At 50.9% G+C, this 19456-nt stretch overlaps 4 protein-coding genes and 2 non-coding genes across 7 annotated transcripts; 1 reads left to right on the top strand and 5 right to left on the bottom strand.

The window, feature by feature from the left end:
• Positions 1–385: 385 nt before the first annotated feature.
• DPH7 (diphthamide biosynthesis 7) lies at positions 386–6433 on the bottom strand. The gene is made up of 9 exons (XM_015878636.2): positions 6205–6433; positions 5926–6062; positions 5705–5792; positions 4897–4991; positions 4522–4688; positions 3977–4049; positions 3181–3246; positions 2807–2979; positions 386–2410 (listed from the first exon to the last, which is right to left on the bottom strand). The coding sequence occupies exons 1-9, from the start codon at positions 6340–6342 to the stop codon at positions 1788–1790; spliced, it is 1560 nt and encodes a 519-aa protein (XP_015734122.1). The 5' UTR covers positions 6343–6433; the 3' UTR covers positions 386–1787.
• A 1388-nt stretch (positions 6434–7821) lies between these two features.
• Positions 7822–14165, bottom strand: ZMYND19 (zinc finger MYND-type containing 19). 2 transcript variants are annotated; one of them, XM_015878642.2, is made up of 6 exons: positions 14026–14165; positions 13806–13865; positions 12848–12954; positions 10518–10658; positions 9609–9789; positions 7822–8506 (listed from the first exon to the last, which is right to left on the bottom strand). In XM_015878642.2, the coding sequence occupies exons 1-6, from the start codon at positions 14074–14076 to the stop codon at positions 8363–8365; spliced, it is 684 nt and encodes a 227-aa protein (XP_015734128.1). In that variant the 5' UTR covers positions 14077–14165; the 3' UTR covers positions 7822–8362. The 2 variants fall into 2 exon arrangements, with proteins under 2 accessions (XP_015734128.1, XP_015734129.1); XM_015878643.2 differs by lacking the exon at positions 13806–13865.
• A 243-nt stretch (positions 14166–14408) lies between these two features.
• STPG3 (sperm-tail PG-rich repeat containing 3) lies at positions 14409–16741 on the top strand. Its single transcript, XM_015878657.2, has 4 exons — positions 14409–14647; positions 14737–14816; positions 15494–15599; positions 16541–16741. The coding sequence occupies exons 1-4, from the start codon at positions 14644–14646 to the stop codon at positions 16669–16671; spliced, it is 321 nt and encodes a 106-aa protein (XP_015734143.1). The 5' UTR covers positions 14409–14643; the 3' UTR covers positions 16672–16741.
• A 330-nt stretch (positions 16742–17071) lies between these two features.
• On the bottom strand, positions 17072–19452 carry RPL12 (ribosomal protein L12). Its single transcript, XM_015878652.1, has 7 exons — positions 19319–19452; positions 19169–19242; positions 18959–19057; positions 18373–18454; positions 17857–17943; positions 17250–17362; positions 17072–17158 (listed from the first exon to the last, which is right to left on the bottom strand). Exons 1-7 carry the CDS (start codon positions 19353–19355, stop codon positions 17153–17155), a joined length of 498 nt encoding a protein of 165 aa, XP_015734138.1. The 5' UTR covers positions 19356–19452; the 3' UTR covers positions 17072–17152.
• Positions 18086–18214, bottom strand: LOC116654197. Its single transcript, XR_004309181.1, has one exon. It is a non-coding gene; the product is annotated as a small nucleolar RNA SNORA65 (small nucleolar RNA).
• On the bottom strand, positions 18566–18693 carry LOC116654198. Its single transcript, XR_004309182.1, has one exon. It is a non-coding gene; the product is annotated as a small nucleolar RNA SNORA65 (small nucleolar RNA).
• Positions 19453–19456: the final 4 nt, after the last annotated feature.

Below are 19456 nucleotides of genomic sequence, written 5' to 3'. Positions count from 1 at the left end.
AGACAGGTACCCACAGGGCTTCTCTGCATGGAGGCTGAAAACATGAAAGAAACTGGGCTGGTGCATGACAAGGCTGAAGCTCTTCACTGGCCAAGATGGGAAGCAGGGAGAGTAAGCAGCTGACTTCATGGCAGAAGCCGCTGTAGTATTTTTCAGGACTTATCCTAGAACAAATCAGGTAACAAAAACCTCTAGAGAAGGGAGAAAATAGCAGAGCAACAAAGCATGTGTGCCCCTGCTGATCGTGGGTTTAACACTGCATTGCTCCCCCTTGGATCAGCATTGGTTGTACACAACACAGGCATTAAGTTTAAAGTTTAGTGATTATAAACAAAGCAACGTGTGAAGGACCTGTTCTAAAATCAAAACAGCCAGGAAAGAGAAATCACTTGTATTGACTTTTATTTTAGAAACATCCAAAAATATGGTGGCTTTTTTTTAACAAAACTCTTGTTCACGTTACTGCTATGAATGTAACAGCACTCAGAAGTTGGTTTTTTTAAATACATGTTCAACTTTGAAAAAGGAATTTCAAAGCAATAAGACTCTTATCTGCTGTAGCTGCTTTAGATGCAGCACTGTTATAGATGCTTGTTGCTGGTGTTTCTTTCCCTCCAGGACTCTCAAAAGGAAACCATGCAGGCTACAAGTCCCTTATCTAGTTTAAACTGTTTTGGTTTGTTTTCAAGAAAGTTAATTAAGAACAGAGACAATGTTCCAGAAACGGTGTTTTGCCAGTATTTCACAGTGAAAGACAGAAAGCGAATGAAGCAGCCATTCCTGGAGGTAGGTAGGGCAATGTTGCTCAAAGTTTGGTTTCTGTAACTTATTTTGAACTTAAAAGATGGTAGGAAACATTGCCTGTACTTTTTGGAGGTTTTGTTCTTAAAGCTGTTCACCTTAAACAAACAAGAAAACCCTGTAAGATCTAGACTTCAGACCTACATGCAAATCTCACTATGGAGAACAGAAAAGATGAGTTGGATACCTAGAGTGTGTGGGGAGGGGCAGGGTGGGTTCAGTGTGGCACTAAGATATAAGCAGGGCTCACTACACAGTTTCTACCAAACCAGTTTTTGCTTAGCCTGGACAGCGATAAAACGAGATTGCATCCAGGTGAGGAGTCTGAAGTAAAATCAGTGTGCAGGCTCACAAGAAAAGCCCTGCTCAGAATGAAGCCTCCTATCACTGAACTACTCTCAATCCTCTCAGTCAGTCTGGAGTTCTTTCTCAGAAAGAATTTCTCTTTGTTACAGGTCACGGTAAGCACCGCACTGTCAGCATCTGAGCTGTCTTTGAGTCTCTCCTCAAAGTACATACCAGTCTACAGATCACACGAGCTACATACACACATCTAAGCCTCAACTCAAGGGCTTTTTTCTGAGGAGTTCAGGAAAACCTCTGAGCACATACTGCGTCTGCATGTAGTAGCACAGACAAGACTGGTATGTTTGGTGAAGGAGGAAAATAGGCTTAACAGATCAGTCATACGAATGCAAACCAGCTCTGAAGGGATTCAAATATACTGCACGAACAAGAAGCCTCAGAAAGGAAGGCTGTCCTACTCTGAATTAGGACACTAAGGGAAAACTAAATAAACATGTCTGTGCTTGGCCACACTTCTCAAACCATCAGGAAATTATTCCATCATTCTTGGCTCTTAAAGACTCACAAACTCAACAATATGAATTGTAAAAAAAAAAGGAAAAAAGAAAAAAAAGGAGGGTGTTAGCTTAGATGCTTATGTCAGCACAGCAGCTTTCCTACCCCCTTTACCTTGGGACTTGTCAGTGCCAACTTTCAGCTGTCCTTTCTGATGGAGATCTAGTACTGGCCCTCTCTGCAGCAGCAGCCAGGTTCATTTCCCACTTCCAGACATGTAGGATATTATCATAGAAAGAACACGTTGCTACAATGCTTGTTGCTTTTGGACTGTCTGCAGACCTGACTGAATCACCAATTCCACTTTGGCCAATTCCATTGGATCTCTTTACTCCCAAGACAGAACTGCTGGCTGACTCAGGGCTGTCCTCTCGATCAGCACCCCCACCCAAGCCTGACCCCTCTTTTAAATCAGGTTTCCTACCCAAGTCAGGATCCCCAGACAACTTAGGACCCTCCTCTGCTTTGAGCTGCAAGGCAGGGCCTTCACTGTCCTCATCCAATATCACATCAAAAGTAGCTGTAGGAGACTCATAAATTATCTTCAGGTTTCGGACCTGCAAATTCAGTTTCTCATCTCCTTCCTCTGACCGTGCCACAGGCTGCTCCAAAGGCTGGCACAGAGCAGCAGAGTCCTGTAGTGCAGCCAAGGAATCCCTCGGACACAGCCTCGACCAGTCAGCCCCGTAGGCCAGAGAATTGTGCAAGACATAGGATGACAGGATGACACATTCCTCCGTGTTTTCCGCTTTAAAAAATAAATAAATGATGACATGAGCATAAAGCAAGGTGTGACACAGTTTGTTGCAGACGGCTTAGAAACCATTTCAGCACTGACCATGCCATACAGGAAGAGCTGTACTATCCCACCATACTGGTTAACGCCTTCTTTACAACAGCTAAGCATTCAGGAGGAACAAAGCACCCTGGTTCTTCTGACACTTCTTCAGCCACCTCCCACTAGCTTTGATTTTCCCCAGCTCAGCGAGCAGACAGAAAAGGGATTAATGTGCACGAGGTCTAAGAGCTTCATTACTCAAAAGACATAAATAGGCTCAAGACAGATCATACAGTGATCTCACTGTAATGAGAAATGAGAACTGCAGAGCAGTGCGAGAGCATCTCTGTTCCACTGAACACTCACCCATGCTTCCACGGCAGTCAAGGATCTTGAATCCACTCTGCATGCAGGCCGCTAACAGCACAAAATCACAGGTTGGGTGCCACTTCAACCTCCAGACTCCACCTTCAACATGGGTGTCTGCCAGTGGCTGCTTCATGTTCCTGGTGTCCCACAGCAGCACGTGCTCATCATAGCTGGACATGTATCACAAATCAATATGCTGACGAGCAGCAAAGCTGATTCAAGTGCAGCAAGTTCAGAAGACAACGAGGAAATACCACATAACCTTCCCTACCATGAACTGCTAAAGAGATCACACCTTGAGAAGCAGTACAGCATTTAGGACAACAGAGGAGGATGAGCACAGCAGTGAAGGGCAGCTAGAAGAGATTTACCTGCCAGTAGCCAGAAGGTTCTCCCGGTGGGGACTGCACTGAATGCTGCACACACCCATCGAATGTCTGCAAAAGAGCAAATTACAACAGAAAATATCACACACTATTTGAAATGGGGCTCTTCCTTGAATTTCAAGGCTTTGGGATGCATAATGCTGCACCAAGAAAGCAGAGGAAGGTGAACACAAATGTCAGCCCACACTGGGTTGCAGTCACACAATCCAACTGCCTTTCTAGAAAAGAACTTCTAATTGTACATTATCTTGTCTTGAACAGTTTCTAGTAATACCTAGACCACAAACTGCTGTTCAGAGCCCATAGGAATTTCAGCCAAACAACTCCATTCCCAGAAGACTTTATTCTCAACATTAATATTTCCATAGTAATAATGATCATGAGTGTTTTAAGGCTACGTGTGAAATCTCACTGAAAAGCTGTTCATGTTGCTCTAATCATATTCTACAAGATACCTCGGACCATCAGGAAAAAACATGGGGAAAAAATTACTTGAAATGAGTGGAGAACGAAACATGTTCTAAAGAAGCTTCCACCATAATATACACACATGCAACACATGGGAAAATCCCCTCAGAAAAGCGAGCAGTTGCTTGTCTTGAAGGACACGAAGGAGAAAGTTTCAACCTGAAACCATCCTGATGAAAAGAGAGATATTTTCTCTCTCCATTTCCCCAAATGAGGCAGAAACAAAACTCCACTCATTGCTCATTTCTGAATGCAGCAGCTTGGGAAGGGACACAATAGCTGTGGGCGCCAGCTGCTGGCATCGCCTGCTTACCTCCTGCTGGTGAACACTGGAGCCTCTGGATTGCATCTGGTGTCCCAGCCTTTCAGCAGGCTGTCATCTCCTCCTGCACAACGACAAAACACAACTATCCTGAACACCCCTCAAAAGATCACTGTGAGGCACTGAAGCAGAGCTACTGCTTTTCAGCCCTGGGATATCAGGGCATTTAACAGACATATCAAACCTTATCTGAGGCTCATGTTACTCCTCACCATACAAGACACATACAATAGCAGTGCCCCAGTTTGCTCACTGAAAAAAATTAGCTTCAAGAGTTCAGATCTTTTTACTTCTATCTGTATCTCTTGCACACCCCAATGGATCACCGGCTTTTTGCCAAGAGCCAGATGAAGTATGGTTTAAAAGATACGGTTTCTCCTAATTAACCCCCATCACTTCCCCCAGCACAGAGCCCCAGCTCTTACAAGAAGCATGATGGGAAGCAGCACACCCAGCTCTGCAAAGCAAAACCACATTATCCTAAACAAAGCAAGCCATCCCCAGTACCCCCAAATAAATCCCCAGTACTTACAGACCTGAATAGACAATATCAGTGTTCCAGTAATTAAAAGCAGCAATCCAGGCCTCAAACTTGTGAGCCTCCCACTGGTTCAGGACATGCACAGAAGGTGCAGATTCATCTATGGAGAACAGATTCAACTTCCCCTCTGAATCACTGCTGATCACTCTCAAAGGGCATCCACTAGAGCAGAACACAGAGAAAACATCAGAAATTTCTGAAACTGATGTCCTAAGTAATCCCTGAGTATAAATTAGCTGCCAAATTCTAGATAGCCAGAACTGGGAACAAGGAAATCTGCTAATAAAGCCACCAGTTCCCTTCACCAAAAGCCTCAGCCTGCAAACGATCACACACAGCGACCTCAGCAGCCTTTATCTCCCATCCTCACCACTGCTCACGTCCCGTGGACCAGTCTAAGGACAAGGCCAGGCACTGCACACCGAGATCGACCCTGAAGCACGGCTCCAACATGCAGCTGTTCTTCTACTGGAAAGAAAAGAAATGGGTTAAGAAGGGGAAGGCACCAGATAGACAACGTGAACTGCTTACATCTATGCCAGGTGTATTTCAGAGATGGACAGATAAGAGACCCACGCCGAGAAGAGATGAAAAATCCCATAGCAACGTGCAGTTGTTCAGTACTAGCAGAAGAAATTTTATGCACCCACAGCATCCCCAGCACTCTCTTCCACTAAATCCCCCTTAATGTTTTCTTAACATAAAGTGCAGAACTGAAGATCTGACTGTGGAATTCCCTTCTGTTCTGGGTTGGATTTCCATTTCTGCACTGAAGGAACAGCTCTCTCGATCAGACTCTTCTCACCAACTGAAAGAAGCCCCACTCCAAAACTCTTCCCCACTATTACCAACTTCTGCACCTCCTGCTGTGTTCACCAGTAACTCCACGCTCATTCTCAAGTGACAGTTCACAAAGCTCAGTGCTGCTCCCCCATATCTCCCACCTCCCACACCCTGCAGGTACACGGGGCCCAGCCAGTCTTTCTGGTGCCATAAACAAGTTTGTGGAATTTATGAGAAACGTTATCAGAACACAAAACAGGTGTTAAAAATATAGTTAAATACACTGAGAAAGCCATGGAAACCATACAACTTCCCTGCAGAAGGACTGCAAATAAACTAGAGTGTAAATGTGGGTGAGAACAACTTGAGCAGCAGCAGGAGTTACAGCCACCCACCTCACTGCCTGTCAGGTGGCAGAACTCCACAGCACCCAGCGAGTTTGCAATGCCAACCATGGGATGTTCTGCAACCGGAACGTGGCACCTGAAAGATCCAGCAGTTCAAAAGGGCTTGAATGTATAATCGAATGAGTTCAAGGAGAAAAGCAATAGCTGTTATTCCAGGCTGCAATAGGGTACTTGATTAAAGCACTCCAGCCCCCCCAGCCCATTGGTACCATTTGATATCCAGGATGGCAGCAGTGTCTATTCTCTGTATCTCAGTCAGCGGGATGCAGGGCTGCTCCTCGTTGTAGTGGTACAGGTAGAGCCGCCCCGTCCTGTCGCAGGCCTCGTGGCTCCCTCTGCAGTCGGTCTGCACCGGGGATTAGGAACAAAAGGCCCCGTTCAGCTGCGCTGCCGACACCGCCCCGCACGGGGGGCTCCTCCTCGGGCCGGGGGAACCGAGGGGACCCGAGGGGAGGGCAGAGCCCCGGGCGGGGCCGAGGCGGCCTCACCGCGGCGGGCGGGCGGAGGTGGTAAGTGCCGCAGGCCAGGATGCTGTGCCAGCCTTCCACCGGGCACCACTCCACCGAGTCGGCGCTGAACTCCGTGTCCACAACCTGCAGCGTCCGCGTCCGGCACGGGGCCGCCATGACGGGCCGCGAGCATCACGCGTGGGGCGGCCCCGGGCTGCACGAAGCTCCGCCACGGGGCGGGACCGGGCGGGGACACACGGGGACGGAGCCGAGTGCTTCCGGGGGGTGGGCGGGGCGGGGGCCGGGCCTATGGAGCCAACGGGTGGGGGCGGTGCGTGGGGCCGCGTGGGGTCCGAGGCCGAGCCTGGCCGCAGCCCCCTGCCGTCCTATCCCCGCCCCCTTTAGCACTGACCTCTCCTTTATCAGCTGCTCAAGACCCTGTGCATCCTCATCAGCACTTCGTCTGCAGTCCTGTTTCTCCTGCAGACAGGAATGTGGTCACATCTATCCCTGCTCAGTGCTGCAGACACTGAAATGCTCCAACACTGCACTCTGAGCTTCTGCTCATCACAGTTGGCAATGGGGAACTGACAGCAATAACAGCAGCCCTTCAGAAAGGCAAGGAGAACATCAACCTGCCCTGCTCAGATTGGTACCGTGGGTAACAACACTCCTTGCACTCCACATGAGAAACCTCACCATCCCTTTAAAGCAATTAACTGCTTCCTTAACAAGATGATAAGGAAAGTTTGGAACAGATCTTGCTCAACATCTTCATACCCAGCAGCACTGCAGGCAGCAGGAAGGGAAAGGCTGAGATATAAGAATAGTTACAAAATGTGCCCACCAAGAAGCTTCACAAGTTGTTGTTCAGTGCTGCCTGAAGAACTAAAACCCACCCAAGGAGTGATGATTAATAACAAAGAACTTCCTGAGCAGCTATTAGAAACATAACATAACACTGGCACCCACAGCAGGCTGCTGTCTGACAGAGTGAATGCAACAAGACCAGCATTGCAACACCAAGTGGAAAGTGAACTCCATTGAAAAATGAATGTGACAGATTTCATGTGAAAAAAAAAGAGATCTATTTCAAGAAGCATTCAGAGCAAAACTGCTTAATTCAGAACTCACACTCTTGGAGCTGCAAAGCAATGCTAACAGCTGGCACTGAGCTGCCCAGCTCCTCGGGCACTGCAATATACCTGTAAGGCAGAAGTTAGACACGGAAACATCCAAGTTATACAAGAGAAAACATCCGAAAAGACAAAACCAGGCACACGCTCCACACGACAGATCCTCGGTACTAAATAAACCGATTCTTGGCTTGACACTTTGTCTTTAAATAAATAACTCCGTCACCAAATATTAGGCCATTTAGACATATCTGCACATCACAGTGTTTGCTGAGCTGCCAGGGAAGCCACGAGGGCAACCACAGCCCAGGCAGCTGCTTCTGCATCCCTACAGCTGCTTCTGTACAAGGGCTCTGTGACAAGAAAGGCAGCTCAGCTCCATAAGCACAGCTTGCTTCATGCATGGACTCCAGCAGCGCCCTGAAGGAAGCAGCACAGCCTGCTCACAGCGATCCCATGTGGTCCCATGCTCTGAAAGCACCTGGCAGGGAAGAGCAGAAAAGCAGAGAGCACACAAGGATTCATTCCAACCTTTACTGTGTTTGCCTTTTTTTTTTTATGCTTTTTAAATATAACTTCCATGCAGAGTTCTCCAGAGCAAGTGCTGATGTCAGAGCCTCCTGGCCTTGGCACAGCCAGACACTTCTATAGCCACATGGGAGGAAAAGCTTTTGCTACATGACTTTTCTTTTTAAACTTTGAGGCCAACAATGTGTTCTCATCTGCACATTACAGGTAATGAGTCCTATCAAGAATTTCTAACAAAAACTGTACATGAGTTTACAAACGTATTAACATATAAATAATGAGAAGCTTCCTGCCTGGAGCCTCCACAGTAGTCTTTTTGCTTGAGAATATAATACTGGAAGGGTAGACCCGATCCCTTTCCACAGCACCAGTCAGAGCCGGCTTCATCCAGTCAGCTGTTCTGCTCAAGCATCACAGGGTTTTTCTTCTTCAGTGCCTCTGGCTTCAATAAGCAGTCTGTCATTACTGTGCAAAAGCAAGTGTCCAATGCCTTTGAGAAGGAATCCTGCTGCTGAGAGGCCTGGGCCGCCCGGTCATCGCTCGGGTCCGAGCTCCTGCTGGAAGGTTCGCTTCTTCTCCCGACAGTGCTTCTTGTGGGCAGGCCAGTCCTTCTGCTGGCACTGCGACCCGCAGTACCTGGCCACCTGGCAGCGGCCGCAGATGTTGAATTCACGTAGCTGGGAGAAAGAAGGCAGCGTTAGCAAACCTGAGCAGCACCACCGGACCTCTGTCCTTCCCAAGGAGCTTTACAAGCCACCTCTCACTCCTGCCTATAGGCACAGCCCAGCACCAGCGTCAGAGCATCACAACCGCTCGAAGCGAAGGCGTCTGTTTGATTTTGCAATGGTTCCTGCAGGGCTCAGCAGACTAAACTCCGACAGCTTCACACGTGTTCTCACACTGCTGCTGTTGTGCAAACATCTTTGATACAGACACAGTCAGCAGGGCTGCACACACTGTCACTGCTGGGCACGGTTATCCAGGCAGCTCTCAGGTGCAGACCCAAACAGAAGGTAAAGCTCAAATTAATTTTTCAAATTAAGACACGTTTAAAATTCGTTTCCTCCTCAAAAAGACTTAAAATGGAGCATCAAATGATTTTAGCCTGTTCAGCGTTTGTTAATGCAAAAGAAAAGCTCTTATTCCTAGACAAAGACATGGGGCTGATGGAGACGCAGCCTCAGATGCCCCACTCTATACCTGCCTTCATCTGGACTATGATGCTCCACTTCATCTGCCCACAGCAAAGAGCTACAACTTGCTTTCCTGGCAGTTCAGCGCTGAATAAGCGCCGTGCAAGTTCGCTCTCATCACATGAAAGGTCAAGCACGTAATTTTTTTACTCTGCTACAGTTCAAAGCCTTAAAATGCCTCCTCCATATCTGATAAAGAAGCCTCACACAGCTCTCTCAAATTCTGGGTCATCAGAGACCTGGAATGCTCCCACCTGCCTGTCTGTGCACATCACAGCCTTTATGCTCCTCCCAGCAAACCATCGGGTCATTTCTTATCCCAATTCAACACAACGTTCACTCAAACTGACAATTAAAATCCACATCCTTCCTCTCAGAAGCCCCAATAAACACTTGTACAGAAGTCTCAAGAGCCTGAATCACAGTAGAAAAAGCCCATGCTGAAGAACACCTGAGTTAAAGAGAATTTCTGCCCTTAGCAACTGAATGCAGCCAGCAAAACTCGCTGGTTTTAGAAACAACCTCTCCCCTCCCCTACAGATGCAGCCCAAGTCGTCATCTTTACATCCAGCTCTTTCAGACACACCTGCTTTTCAATCATTGTGCATGGGGGGTAGTGACATTCATAGTATGTGCATGAGTTCTCCTCCTCCTCCACAACATCCCCGTTAGCGTTGTAGTATCGTGTTACATTCAGGACAGGAAACTGCTCTTCTATAGGGTCTGTAGGGAGCTGTTGGATTGCCAGCCAATACAGACTTTGTTCCCTTTAAAAAAAGCAAGTACACATTTGTTAAAGAATAAGGTAAGGTTACCATCACACTGAATCTGCTACAGCTCAGACTATACAGTTTTCTCACATACACAGCATCCTTTCAGCCTTACACTGGTGTAAATGCCAAAGAATTCAGCCTATGGGTCCCTCACCAAAAATGAACATTCCTGGGCCTCCCCATCACAGGTGAAACAAGTCCAACCCAATATAAGGATCTGATGCACTTGGAGTAACATCAGCACAACATGGTGTGTAGGAACCTGCAGTGAACACCAACAGAAGCTGTTCCCAGGAACTTATTTTTAACCTAATTACACTATTTCAGACAGAAGCATTTTGCAGACACTGACTTTTGCAGGCTGTGATTGAGCTTCAGTGCCTGAGAATGAGCCATGAGCCTGCATGAACCGCAGGCTGAACTGTCCCCAAATGCCACCATCCAAGCAGAAGGGAATGCAGGTTTCCTGCTTGACTGTGGTGACATCTGGCAGAGCAGAACCTCTACATACTGCCATGGGGTGAGATCGACCCTTCGTAGCATGGTCAGCACTAACTCTGGTCTTTCTCAGATGAGCAATGTGAAACTGCGATGCTATAAGCAGCCCGAGGTCAAATAAACGGGCTCAGCCAAGATGGACAGCACTAAACAGAAGAGGTGAAACAACTGAAGATGTTGGCAAGCATCATTTGATGGCATCTCCCCACCAAACATCAACACACCTTTGTTTACTGGAGAGATCCTCAGCTTTGGGTTTCCACCCCCACGGGACGAGGCGCAGATTGTCGAGCCGGTTGTCCACAGTGACTGAATTCAGATGCACCACCTGAAATCCCGGAGCGATCCCCCCGCGGTGCCTCTCCCTGCAGGAAACAAAACCATCCTGAAGCTCAGCAACGAGCGATGCTCCGCAGCCCCAAGCACTGCCCTGATTCCAGGAGGCCTCCTAGTCTGCTGCCATTGAAACGGTGACGATACAGCTCGGGCTGCAGTGGGTATTTCAGCTGTATCAGCTCCCAGAAGACAGAGATCTGTTTCAGGAGCTCATTTCCATTATAAATTAGTTGACTCAGAAGACAATCCTGGTACATTTGAATTCTAAGAATATTGCACAGAAACCTCCAGAAACCATCATTCCAGTTTCAGCACCAGCACCCATGTAATTATTAATGTTACAGCTTGAATGGAGCTAATATTGTTTTACTGTTTTAATATTAATAGTTTCTATTATATGTTCAAGTTTGGCACTGGCGTGAGTCAGTTTTTCATTTACTGAGTACGTCTCTTAAGCAACAGGACAGGGCTTTCACCACCAAACAGGCGAATATTTTTGACTAATTGTGAATAACAGACAGCCTGCAATGCCTGCATATTGACTAAGAGAAACTACTGCAACTTGCTTGAACCCAAAGTAGGAACAGCTGCATATTAACTCACGCCAGCCTGGATTTAGGGAAGAAACCAAGAAGAAGCATGGAAAAGAGTCTGCTGAAAGGGGCTGATGGAGCATCAGGTTTGTCCCTTTAGAGTGAGATTCTGAGGAAGGGGATGCACAGGACAGGTGGAACACCTGCACTCCGCTACATGCAGTAACTCAAGCTCTCTGCTTCTCCTTCATGCAGGAAATGCAGCTGTGATGGGTGCTGCCACCCATCTCCCTCACGGGGCCCCTGCAGCCCTGTCTGCTGTCCCAGAGCTCATGCGGGGGATGGTCCTTCAGCTCAACACACTGCAGGTTTGTTTTCAGAACAGCTGCAGCACAAGGAGAGCAGCACAGCGTGCTGATAGGAGGGTCAGCACTACGCAGCACCTGCAGCCAAGAGGCTTCTCAGAGATACAAGGAGGCTCAGGCAGCAAAGCGCACCGAGCTGCCTCGTGGTAGCGTGTAATTAAAGACCACAGCAAAACAGACGCCTTCAGAGGGACCAAACCAACTTTAGAGAACAGCTGAAATGCTCAGTGCTTCCCAAAGAACCTGACTGTATCTCCAGACCTGCAGGTTGGCTTGCAGGGCAGCTCACAGCTCGCCTCCAAAAATCCCCATCACTCAGAACCTCGGGGGTTTGACACCAGCTTCACTATGGTGAAGTCACACGATTTGAGTTACCCAACTGAGCATGTTACAGCTGTTTCCTAACAGAAGTCCAGCTAATGAGAGAGGCAATGACTGAGCTGTACGCAAAGCCCTGCACACGCTGGAGCAAGGCAAGCACTGCAGGCTCTGCTGTGAGCTGCACAGTGAGCAGGGGCTGACAGCCCCACTCACACCACACAGTGCAGCCAAATTCTGACTCATTTCCAAAGTTGTGTACTGTCAGATTAAACAATAACAGAGCAGGTTAAAATCCATATTTAATGAGCAGATTTAAAATAAGAGTAATTGTGCCTGGCGTTTTTCCTGCCTCTCTCATCCAGGGACTGAGCTGGGGGAGAACAAGTAACCTCAAGCAATGAAGAAAGTACAGGGAGATCTTGGGTGCTCTTTCATTACAGTTTATGGGACTGAACAGAAAGCATGTTTAATTCTTCAGAAAAGGCTTTTAAAAATAAATAATGGTTCTCTTCAACATAGCCCAGCTTTCCTATAAACCCATGAAGAACACATTTACAAAGTGCCTCTGACAACCAGTTGCTGGGCTCTGAGTCCTAATGGCAGCTACAAAGAACTTCAGGCAAAGCTCCCTGCCACAAGGGGAGCAGACACAGCAGTGTAGGAAGCAGCAGCACCCTTCAGGATCCAGAAAGACGAGCAAAGTCCCCTAAGTTGTGGGCTATCAGCTGCTCTATCCACAGTCTGTCACTTCTCACCTACCTGCTCATCTCAGGACAGAAGAAGCCCCAAGTGAAGATTCAGTCGCATTTCCCAGATTGAAGCAACACAATACTCACCTGTAACCACCCTCCCTAGAAATAACATTATTGGAGCATCAGCTATCTCAGGGCACGGTGCAAAACAGAGCCAGGCCAGGGCATTGCAGCACTGCTCTGGGCTCTGAATGAGGCCCCAAATGCTGTGTGCAGTAACAGCCCCGGGCCCTATTGTGATACCCACCAGAGCAGCTCGTGCAGCAGGCGGCCGGATCCCCTTCCACGGTTTTTGTCAAAAGCGTAAGCAAATATTTTAGCACCATTTCCATCAGCATCCACCTCCATGCGAGCCTGGAGAGAAGGGGAAGAGCGTGAGATCAACTGGTGCTGAGCAGCAGAGAGTGAGCTGCAGTGGGACAGCGGTAGGGACAGGCAGCACCTCCCACGTGTCCACAGGACACTGAATTGCCGTGGAATTGTGCTTGTTTCAGATCTCCAGCAAGAACGAACCTCTACTGCTACGGCTCCATGGGATGGTTGTGCTGACATGGACCCCAAACCCCCCCAGCTCAGGCTGCCCAGGGCCCATCCACAGCTTTGAGCACCTCAGGACGGGCACCCACCGCTCTGGGCAGCGCTGCGGGGCCTCACCGCCCTCTGAGGAAAGGATTTCCCCCCAGATCAGACCCGGATCTCCTCTCCCCCCGCCCCACGATGGAGGTGCTGGACCCCCCCACAGCTCCCCCCCTCTCCTGGCCGGACGCAGCGCCGCACGTGGGGCCTCACTATTGTCACTATGGCCGCGCGGAGGAAACGCGGCGGCGCTCAGCACAGCTCGGAGCTCAGCACAGCGCTCAGCACAGCGCTCAGCACAGCGCTCAGCACAGCGCTCAGCACAGCGCTCAGCACAGCCCGGCAGCGCTCGGCCTTCCCAGCCCCGGGGGCGCGGGCGGCACCAGCAGAGCTCGGGGCGGGACGGATCCGCTCCCACGTGCGGAGGGAACCTCGCAACTTTCCCACTCCGACAGGGGGAGCGCCGGGAAACGGGCCGGCAGCGCTGGGACGGGAACGGGCGGCGGGGACGGAGCGGCGGGTCGGGGCTGCGGGGCTGCCCGGCGGGTCGGGGGCTGCGGGGCCGGGGCGGATGCTGGGGCGGGGAGCGGATCCCTCGGGGTCGGTTCCCGGGGCGGCGCGGGGCTCACCTCGAAGGAGAAGCTCTCCACCAGCGGGATGTCCTGCTCGTCGATCAGCGTGTACTTGGTCTGTAACACAGCACCGCGCTCAGCCGCCGCCCCGCGCTCCGCCCGGCCCAGCTCCGTGCGGCCGAGCCCGGCCCGACGCTCCCGGCCGCGCCCCCCCCTCGGTCCGTCCGTCCTCCCGCCGCGTCCCCCCGTCTCCCATCCCCATCCCATCCCCCCGCACCTTCCCGGCCACGCGGCCGAGCCGCACGATGCCCAGCTTGAAGTCCGTCATGGCCGGGCCGCGCCAACTCGGAGCCGCGCGCGGGAGCCGCTGCCACGCGCCGCCGCCAGGCGCACACCGGGGGGGGGCGGGGCGGCGCGCCACCTCCCAGCGCCACACACACACAGCGACCAATGGCGGGGCGGGAAATGCGCGCGTCGATCTCACGACGACGCCGGAGCGGCCAATGGGAGAGCGGCGCGAAGCGGGGTCACGTGGGAAAGGAGGGCGGGAGGAGCTGGATGGGGGCGCGCGCGGGCGCGGGTTCGGGAGCGGGAGGAGGCGGCGCGCGCGGTGACGTCACTTTCGCGGGAAGCTTTGTGCCGCCTGAACGGAGGGAGGGGCGGGGCCGGGGGGGTAACGGGGGTAAATGGGCCGGGAGCGGGGCGATGCGTTATGGGTATAGCGATAAATAGAGCGAAACTTGGAGGCTGGGGGGCACAGCGAAGCCCCGAAGGCCTGACAGCGGCCTGGACACAAAGCGGGGGCTGTGCGCGGGAACCGGAGCGAACGGGCAGCACCGAAAGGCCGGGGCTGCTGCATCCAAACTAGTGACCGGATCCGGGCAGAAGAGGAAACATGGGTAAAATATGGGGGATGTGGGGAAATAAATGGGGCCGTGGGCAGCGCTCACAGGGCTCAATACGGCTCCTCCCGTCTGTCCTCGTACAGATGCATCGCGCCGCAGTGGGAAGAACTGTCCGAGCTCGGGGCCGGCCAGCAGGAGAGTGAAGGTGGAACATGGATTTAATGTAGGTTCTTACTGTGTCCGTCCCTGCGCCTCCTGCCTCGGGAGTTTGGGTGGGATGAAATGAACCATTGGCAGAGCAGGGGCTCTGCTAAGGCTGAGGTTAGCGAGCACCTTAAAGCTCTTTAAACTAAAGGTGCTTCTGAAAGAGGCACCGCTCTGCCGAACTGCCCTCCCCATCAGTGATGATCATTGCAAACCTCAGCTGGAATGGAGCCAGCCTGGACAATGGTGTTTCCCCAGGTCCCCCCAACACAGCAGTGTCCCCATCGCAGCCTGGGGCCACTTGGAGATGTTCTTTCTTACACAAAGCCAGAATCTGTTGCAAGTTGTGTTCTTGGAGAGGTGAGGAATGTGCTGAATCCAAAGCAGAGCTCACTTGGAGAGCACCAAAGCCTCCTTGCTTGGAGCCTCCAAGTCAAAGAGTTAAAAATAAGTGTCTGGGATGTTGCTCTTTTGCTTTATTCCCTGGTCCCCCCCAGAGAAAGGCCCTACAAACAGCTGGAGGAACAAAGGGCAGCAGAAAGCAGGAGAGCTCCTGCAGCTGCTGATGAGGCTGCATGAGATCTTACAGACTGATAGTCGGGGCTGGGATGTGTGGTACAGCTATAGGCTGATGTATAGGCTGTTTGAAGGAATAGAAGGTAATTTTGTGTTATGCCTTTCTCCATTTCACTGCAGCCCTTGTGCAGCCTGTGCTGCCCTCAGCCTGACGGAGCCATGTACCCACCCTACATCAGAGAGCAGCGGACAAACCTGGATGTTCTCAGGAACCGTAAACCTATCGGTCAGCACAACCCCCCCCACCCAGCCCAGCCTTCATCCAGGGACCCTGGCAACCCCTTGTTGCAGCTGCACATCCCACTCCTGCCCATGAGCCCAATGTGAAGTTATCGCACTGCTGCTCAATGAGCATCTCAGGTGGAAGATGTCCACCTTTGGGAAGCTCTGTCCTTCTCCCCACTGGGCAGAGCAGCACAGAGCAGAGCAGGCACAAGGCCTTATCTCAGCAGCCTGTTGTCCAGTCATGTGCAAACAGGTGATTTCTCCTGATCTCCATGCTAACATTATGTACATTTTATGCTTCACAAGCTGTACGAGATGCATTCCTAGTGCATGACTGCTGTGCACTCAGGCAGCGTAGCCCAAAGCCACACTTCAGGCTTAAGCAGAATCTTGGGAGGAATTTCATTCCCACTCCCTTCAGAAAAATAGCTGTGCACTGAGAAGGCTCCTCCCCACCCCAGGATGCTGGTGGGGCCGAAGTGAACTGTGCTCATAACACCACTGTTAGCAGGGCTCAGCAGCACCCAAGTCAGTTAAAGCATTCAGATCACCAGGATTATTCCACTTCAGCTTTGTACAGCCTGACATCACACACCATCCCTGGTGCTGTGCCACCCCAAAGGAGAGCACATGGAAATAGAGCAATGCTAGTTCTAACCCAGGAACTTCAGAGAACATTGGTTTCACCTGCACGCTGCAGCAGTACCTCACTAACAGCTCCACATCACTCAGGTGTGAGCACCAAGCATCAAACCCTGTCACATACAATGCACATCAAGCCCAAAGCACCTCTCCATCACAGGTTGGTTATGTTGTTATAGCAGAGCTTGGAAGTTTCTTTACACTCCATCAGATGGTTTGGAGCAGCCTGGCCAGGTGGCACTTGTTTTTCACAACTCCCAAAGGGAAATACCAACACAAATTGCCTCTTTTTAATTTCAGAGACGCCAGGACCTGGAGCATATGATGTAGACCCAGGCTATCGAGCTTGCTTACCCAGCTCCCGCAGCATCACCATCCAAGGAGTCAGGAGACCCAAGAGACACGACATCGGCCCCTTTACAACATTCTGAAATAAACTGCAGAATTCCACCCCAGCCACAACCTCTTCAGTAGTTAAAAATACACAGGAGCTCAACCTCAGTCTGAATGGTCTGTATTTTTTTCTGGTCATCAGAAAACCCTGGTATAAATTTCCTGATAAAAGACACGAGAAGTCTGAGCAAAGAACCTGCACCAGGGATGCCCACACTGCCACCTAAGCCAGATGTTCCCCCTGCTGGCTGAACGAGGCCAAGCTCCATCCCATCAGGCACAAATGCTGTAGCTGCCAGCTACACTTGGCACTAAAAAGCAGCTCACAAAGCTCTCCAGTCAGAGGTGTTCGCCATTTGCACATGGGAATGCTTGCTTGAACCAAGTCCACTAGCAAAATCCCACATACACAGAACTGGACAAGGACAAAAGCAGTGGTACTGTTAACAGCCTGGTGTTTTATTAAGTATTTAAGGTGCTACAGAAGATGTAAGAACCTTCATATGGCAACTTTTCCATTTAGCTCTGTGGAGAGAAGAAAATACAGCTCATTAGTAGAGATCCCTTTTAGTAAATAGCTTAATTACAGCAGTTTCAGCTAGAGGTTGATACTTACAGCTGGGCACTCAATTGCACCACTATTGATGTCATCAATGATATCGTGTGGGTGTCTGCCATCAATGCTGCATCCCACAGACTGAGCAGTTCCAAGGATCTCCTTAATTGTCCCTGCAGTTGGAAAACACAGCTTTAGCACAGGGAAAACCCTGAAGAACCATTAGATAGCTCAGTTCCTAACTGCCTCAGCACTCCCATGCCATCTACCATCACCCAGTTCAGAAGGTGACAGCACACAGCCTACGCCAGCTAGAGGGCACTGTTGATAGAAAGCTCCAGAAAGCACTATATGCTACAAGCAAACCGAGTGCCTAAGGTGCTACCTACTACTCAGCCCCATACAATGACAGGAGTAGTACTGCAGACAGCTCAGGCTCCCTCAGTTAAGTCCTGCCATGCACTCATGCCTTGCAGCTGGCACTGCTTTCACCAGGCAGTAAGAGGATGGCTGCTGCCATATGATGTTACAGCTGTTGTGTCAGCACAGACAAGCTGTAGGAGCTTCACCCCACCAGTAATTAGGTTGTACCAAGAATCAGCCAAGAGCCTGAGCCACTCGGATCCCACAGCAAGACTCAGTCCCATCCCTTAAGGTCAGTACTTACCAGACAGCTCTCGAGCCAGAGATCTGTGCCTCATCTGCCGGGCGATGTTCACTACCTCATCAAAGGTGATACTGCCATTGTGCTTTACTGTGAAACAAAGCAATGGCACCAGTGAGCTCAGTGAAGCACAGTGCAATTCCAGCCCCCCATTCTCCAACTGAGGAGCAGCATTCCTCAGTTCACACAGAGAGCCGTAAGGTTACAGCTACACTGGGGCTGTGATCAGTGCTGCTGTTCCCAGCCTTCGGCACAGAGCTACCCACAAGAAGAATAACTCTGTTTCCTAGGTTGGCATTTTCTCTCAGCTCACCTCTGGACTATACAAGTCACTGTATTATTAGACAGGTACAGTGGCGGGTGGCTGTTCTGCTCACTTTGATGCACTTGTTTAAGGAAATCCCACCGCCCCAAAACCCCCCTGGCACTTGTCTGCCAGTTCACACCAAGCAGCCACAAGGTGCACGTTCTTTTTCAGTACTAAATGACACCAAGAACCAAATGCGGAACAAAACTTACTGTTTTTCTGCTTCTTTCTGTCACGGGGGGGCTCCTTCAGAGCTTTGATAATCAGAGCAGAGGCAGAAGGAACCACTTCAATCTAAACAAAAAGAGATAAGGTTCTTTTCCCCACAATCCAAGCACACAGATAACACAAGGCCAGGCCTTCATTCCCTGCTCCCCAGCACACGCCTCTCCCTCCAGCACAGGACTTTGTTCCCAGCCTTTCGGCACAGCCCTTCCCACAGCCATTGGAGCGCTGCTTCCTGGGCTGGGGCTGCTCTCAGCTCACCACTGGAATATACCAGCTACTGAGTTCAAGGCAGGTACAGTGGCGGGTGGCTGCAGGACGGGCTCAGAAAGGCTTCATTCAGATCTCCACAGCCCTCGTTTCACATCCCATACAACACACACAACCAATGCACTCAGAAGGCTCAGACGTTCCGTTCCCACCCAGGCCTTCCCAGAAGCCCCCACACACGGTGTGGTTCTCATTTTATCCACCTCGGAAGGATGAAGGGCTGAGTCGACCCTGCCGGGATCGTGCTTGTGTTGGCAGCGAGCAGCGCCCGCTCACACAGCGATCCCTGTTGGCGTCGTGTACCTGCGCTTGCCTGTTCTGGATGGTGAGTTTCACCGTGATCCTCAGCCCCTTCCAGTCCCCGGTGGCTTTGGCGATGTCATCCCCGACCTTCTTGGGAGACTGAGCACAACACACACGTTAAGGTCATAAATCGATCAATACGATCATCAATCAATCAATACGATCATAAACCATTAATGAACGCCCCCCCCCATTGCGGCCTACACGTACCAGGCCGAGCGGGCCGATCTTCGGGGCCAACGCGGAAGTGGCTCCGACCTCCCCTCCGGTGCAGCGCAGATACACTGTGGGCACAGCAACGCTCCGTCAGCTCCTTACCGCCATCCCCGCCCCCACAGCCCCCCCCAACCCCACACGTACCGACTTTCACTTCGGTGGGATCGAATTTGGGCGGCATGGCGGCGGATGGCGGCGGATCGCACCGACTGCGGCCTGCGCCACGGCGGAAAGGCTGCGGGAAGCGCGGGGGAGATATATATAGGCGCCGAGATCTCGCGA

This window comes from Coturnix japonica, chromosome 17 (genome assembly GCF_001577835.2).
Source record: "Coturnix japonica isolate 7356 chromosome 17, Coturnix japonica 2.1, whole genome shotgun sequence".
Taxonomy (NCBI): Eukaryota; Metazoa; Chordata; class Aves; order Galliformes; family Phasianidae; genus Coturnix; species Coturnix japonica.
The sequence above is the reverse complement of the archived record's forward strand: the minus strand, read 5'-3'. Positions and strand labels throughout refer to the sequence as shown.

Excerpts from the sequence above, each read along its gene's own strand:
- ZMYND19 (XM_015878642.2), bottom strand. The coding sequence starts at position 14,076 with ATGACGGACTTCAAGCTGGGCATCGTGCGGCTCGGCCGCGTGGCCGGG. Across the intron at positions 13,866-14,025 it reads TCGGCCGCGTGGCCGGGAAG|ACCAAGTACACGCTGATCGA; the intron begins GTGCGGGGGGAT and ends GCTGTGTTACAG. Across the intron at positions 10,659-12,847 it reads CTGCTGCACGAGCTGCTCTG|GGAGAGGCACCGCGGGGGGA; the intron begins GTGGGTATCACA and ends TGTTTCCTGCAG.
- RPL12 (XM_015878652.1), bottom strand. The coding sequence starts at position 19,355 with ATGCCGCCCAAATTCGATCCCACCGAAGTGAAAGTCG. Across the intron at positions 19,058-19,168 it reads AGATCGGCCCGCTCGGCCTG|TCTCCCAAGAAGGTCGGGGA; the intron begins GTACGTGTAGGC and ends TGTTGTGCTCAG. Across the intron at positions 17,363-17,856 it reads TCTGGCTCGAGAGCTGTCTG|GGACAATTAAGGAGATCCTT; the intron begins GTAAGTACTGAC and ends TTCCAACTGCAG.
- DPH7 (XM_015878636.2), bottom strand. The coding sequence starts at position 6,342 with ATGGCGGCCCCGTGCCGGACGCGGACGCTGCAGGTTGTGGACACGGAG. Across the intron at positions 6,063-6,204 it reads ACCTCCGCCCGCCCGCCGCG|ACCGACTGCAGAGGGAGCCA; the intron begins GTGAGGCCGCCT and ends TCCCCGGTGCAG. Across the intron at positions 4,992-5,704 it reads GCCACCTGACAGGCAGTGAG|AAGAACAGCTGCATGTTGGA; the intron begins GTGGGTGGCTGT and ends TCTTTCCAGTAG.
- STPG3 (XM_015878657.2), top strand. Across the intron at positions 14,817-15,493 it reads AGGTGGAACATGGATTTAAT|CCCTTGTGCAGCCTGTGCTG; the intron begins GTAGGTTCTTAC and ends ATTTCACTGCAG. Across the intron at positions 15,600-16,540 it reads CAGGAACCGTAAACCTATCG|AGACGCCAGGACCTGGAGCA; the intron begins GTCAGCACAACC and ends TTTTAATTTCAG.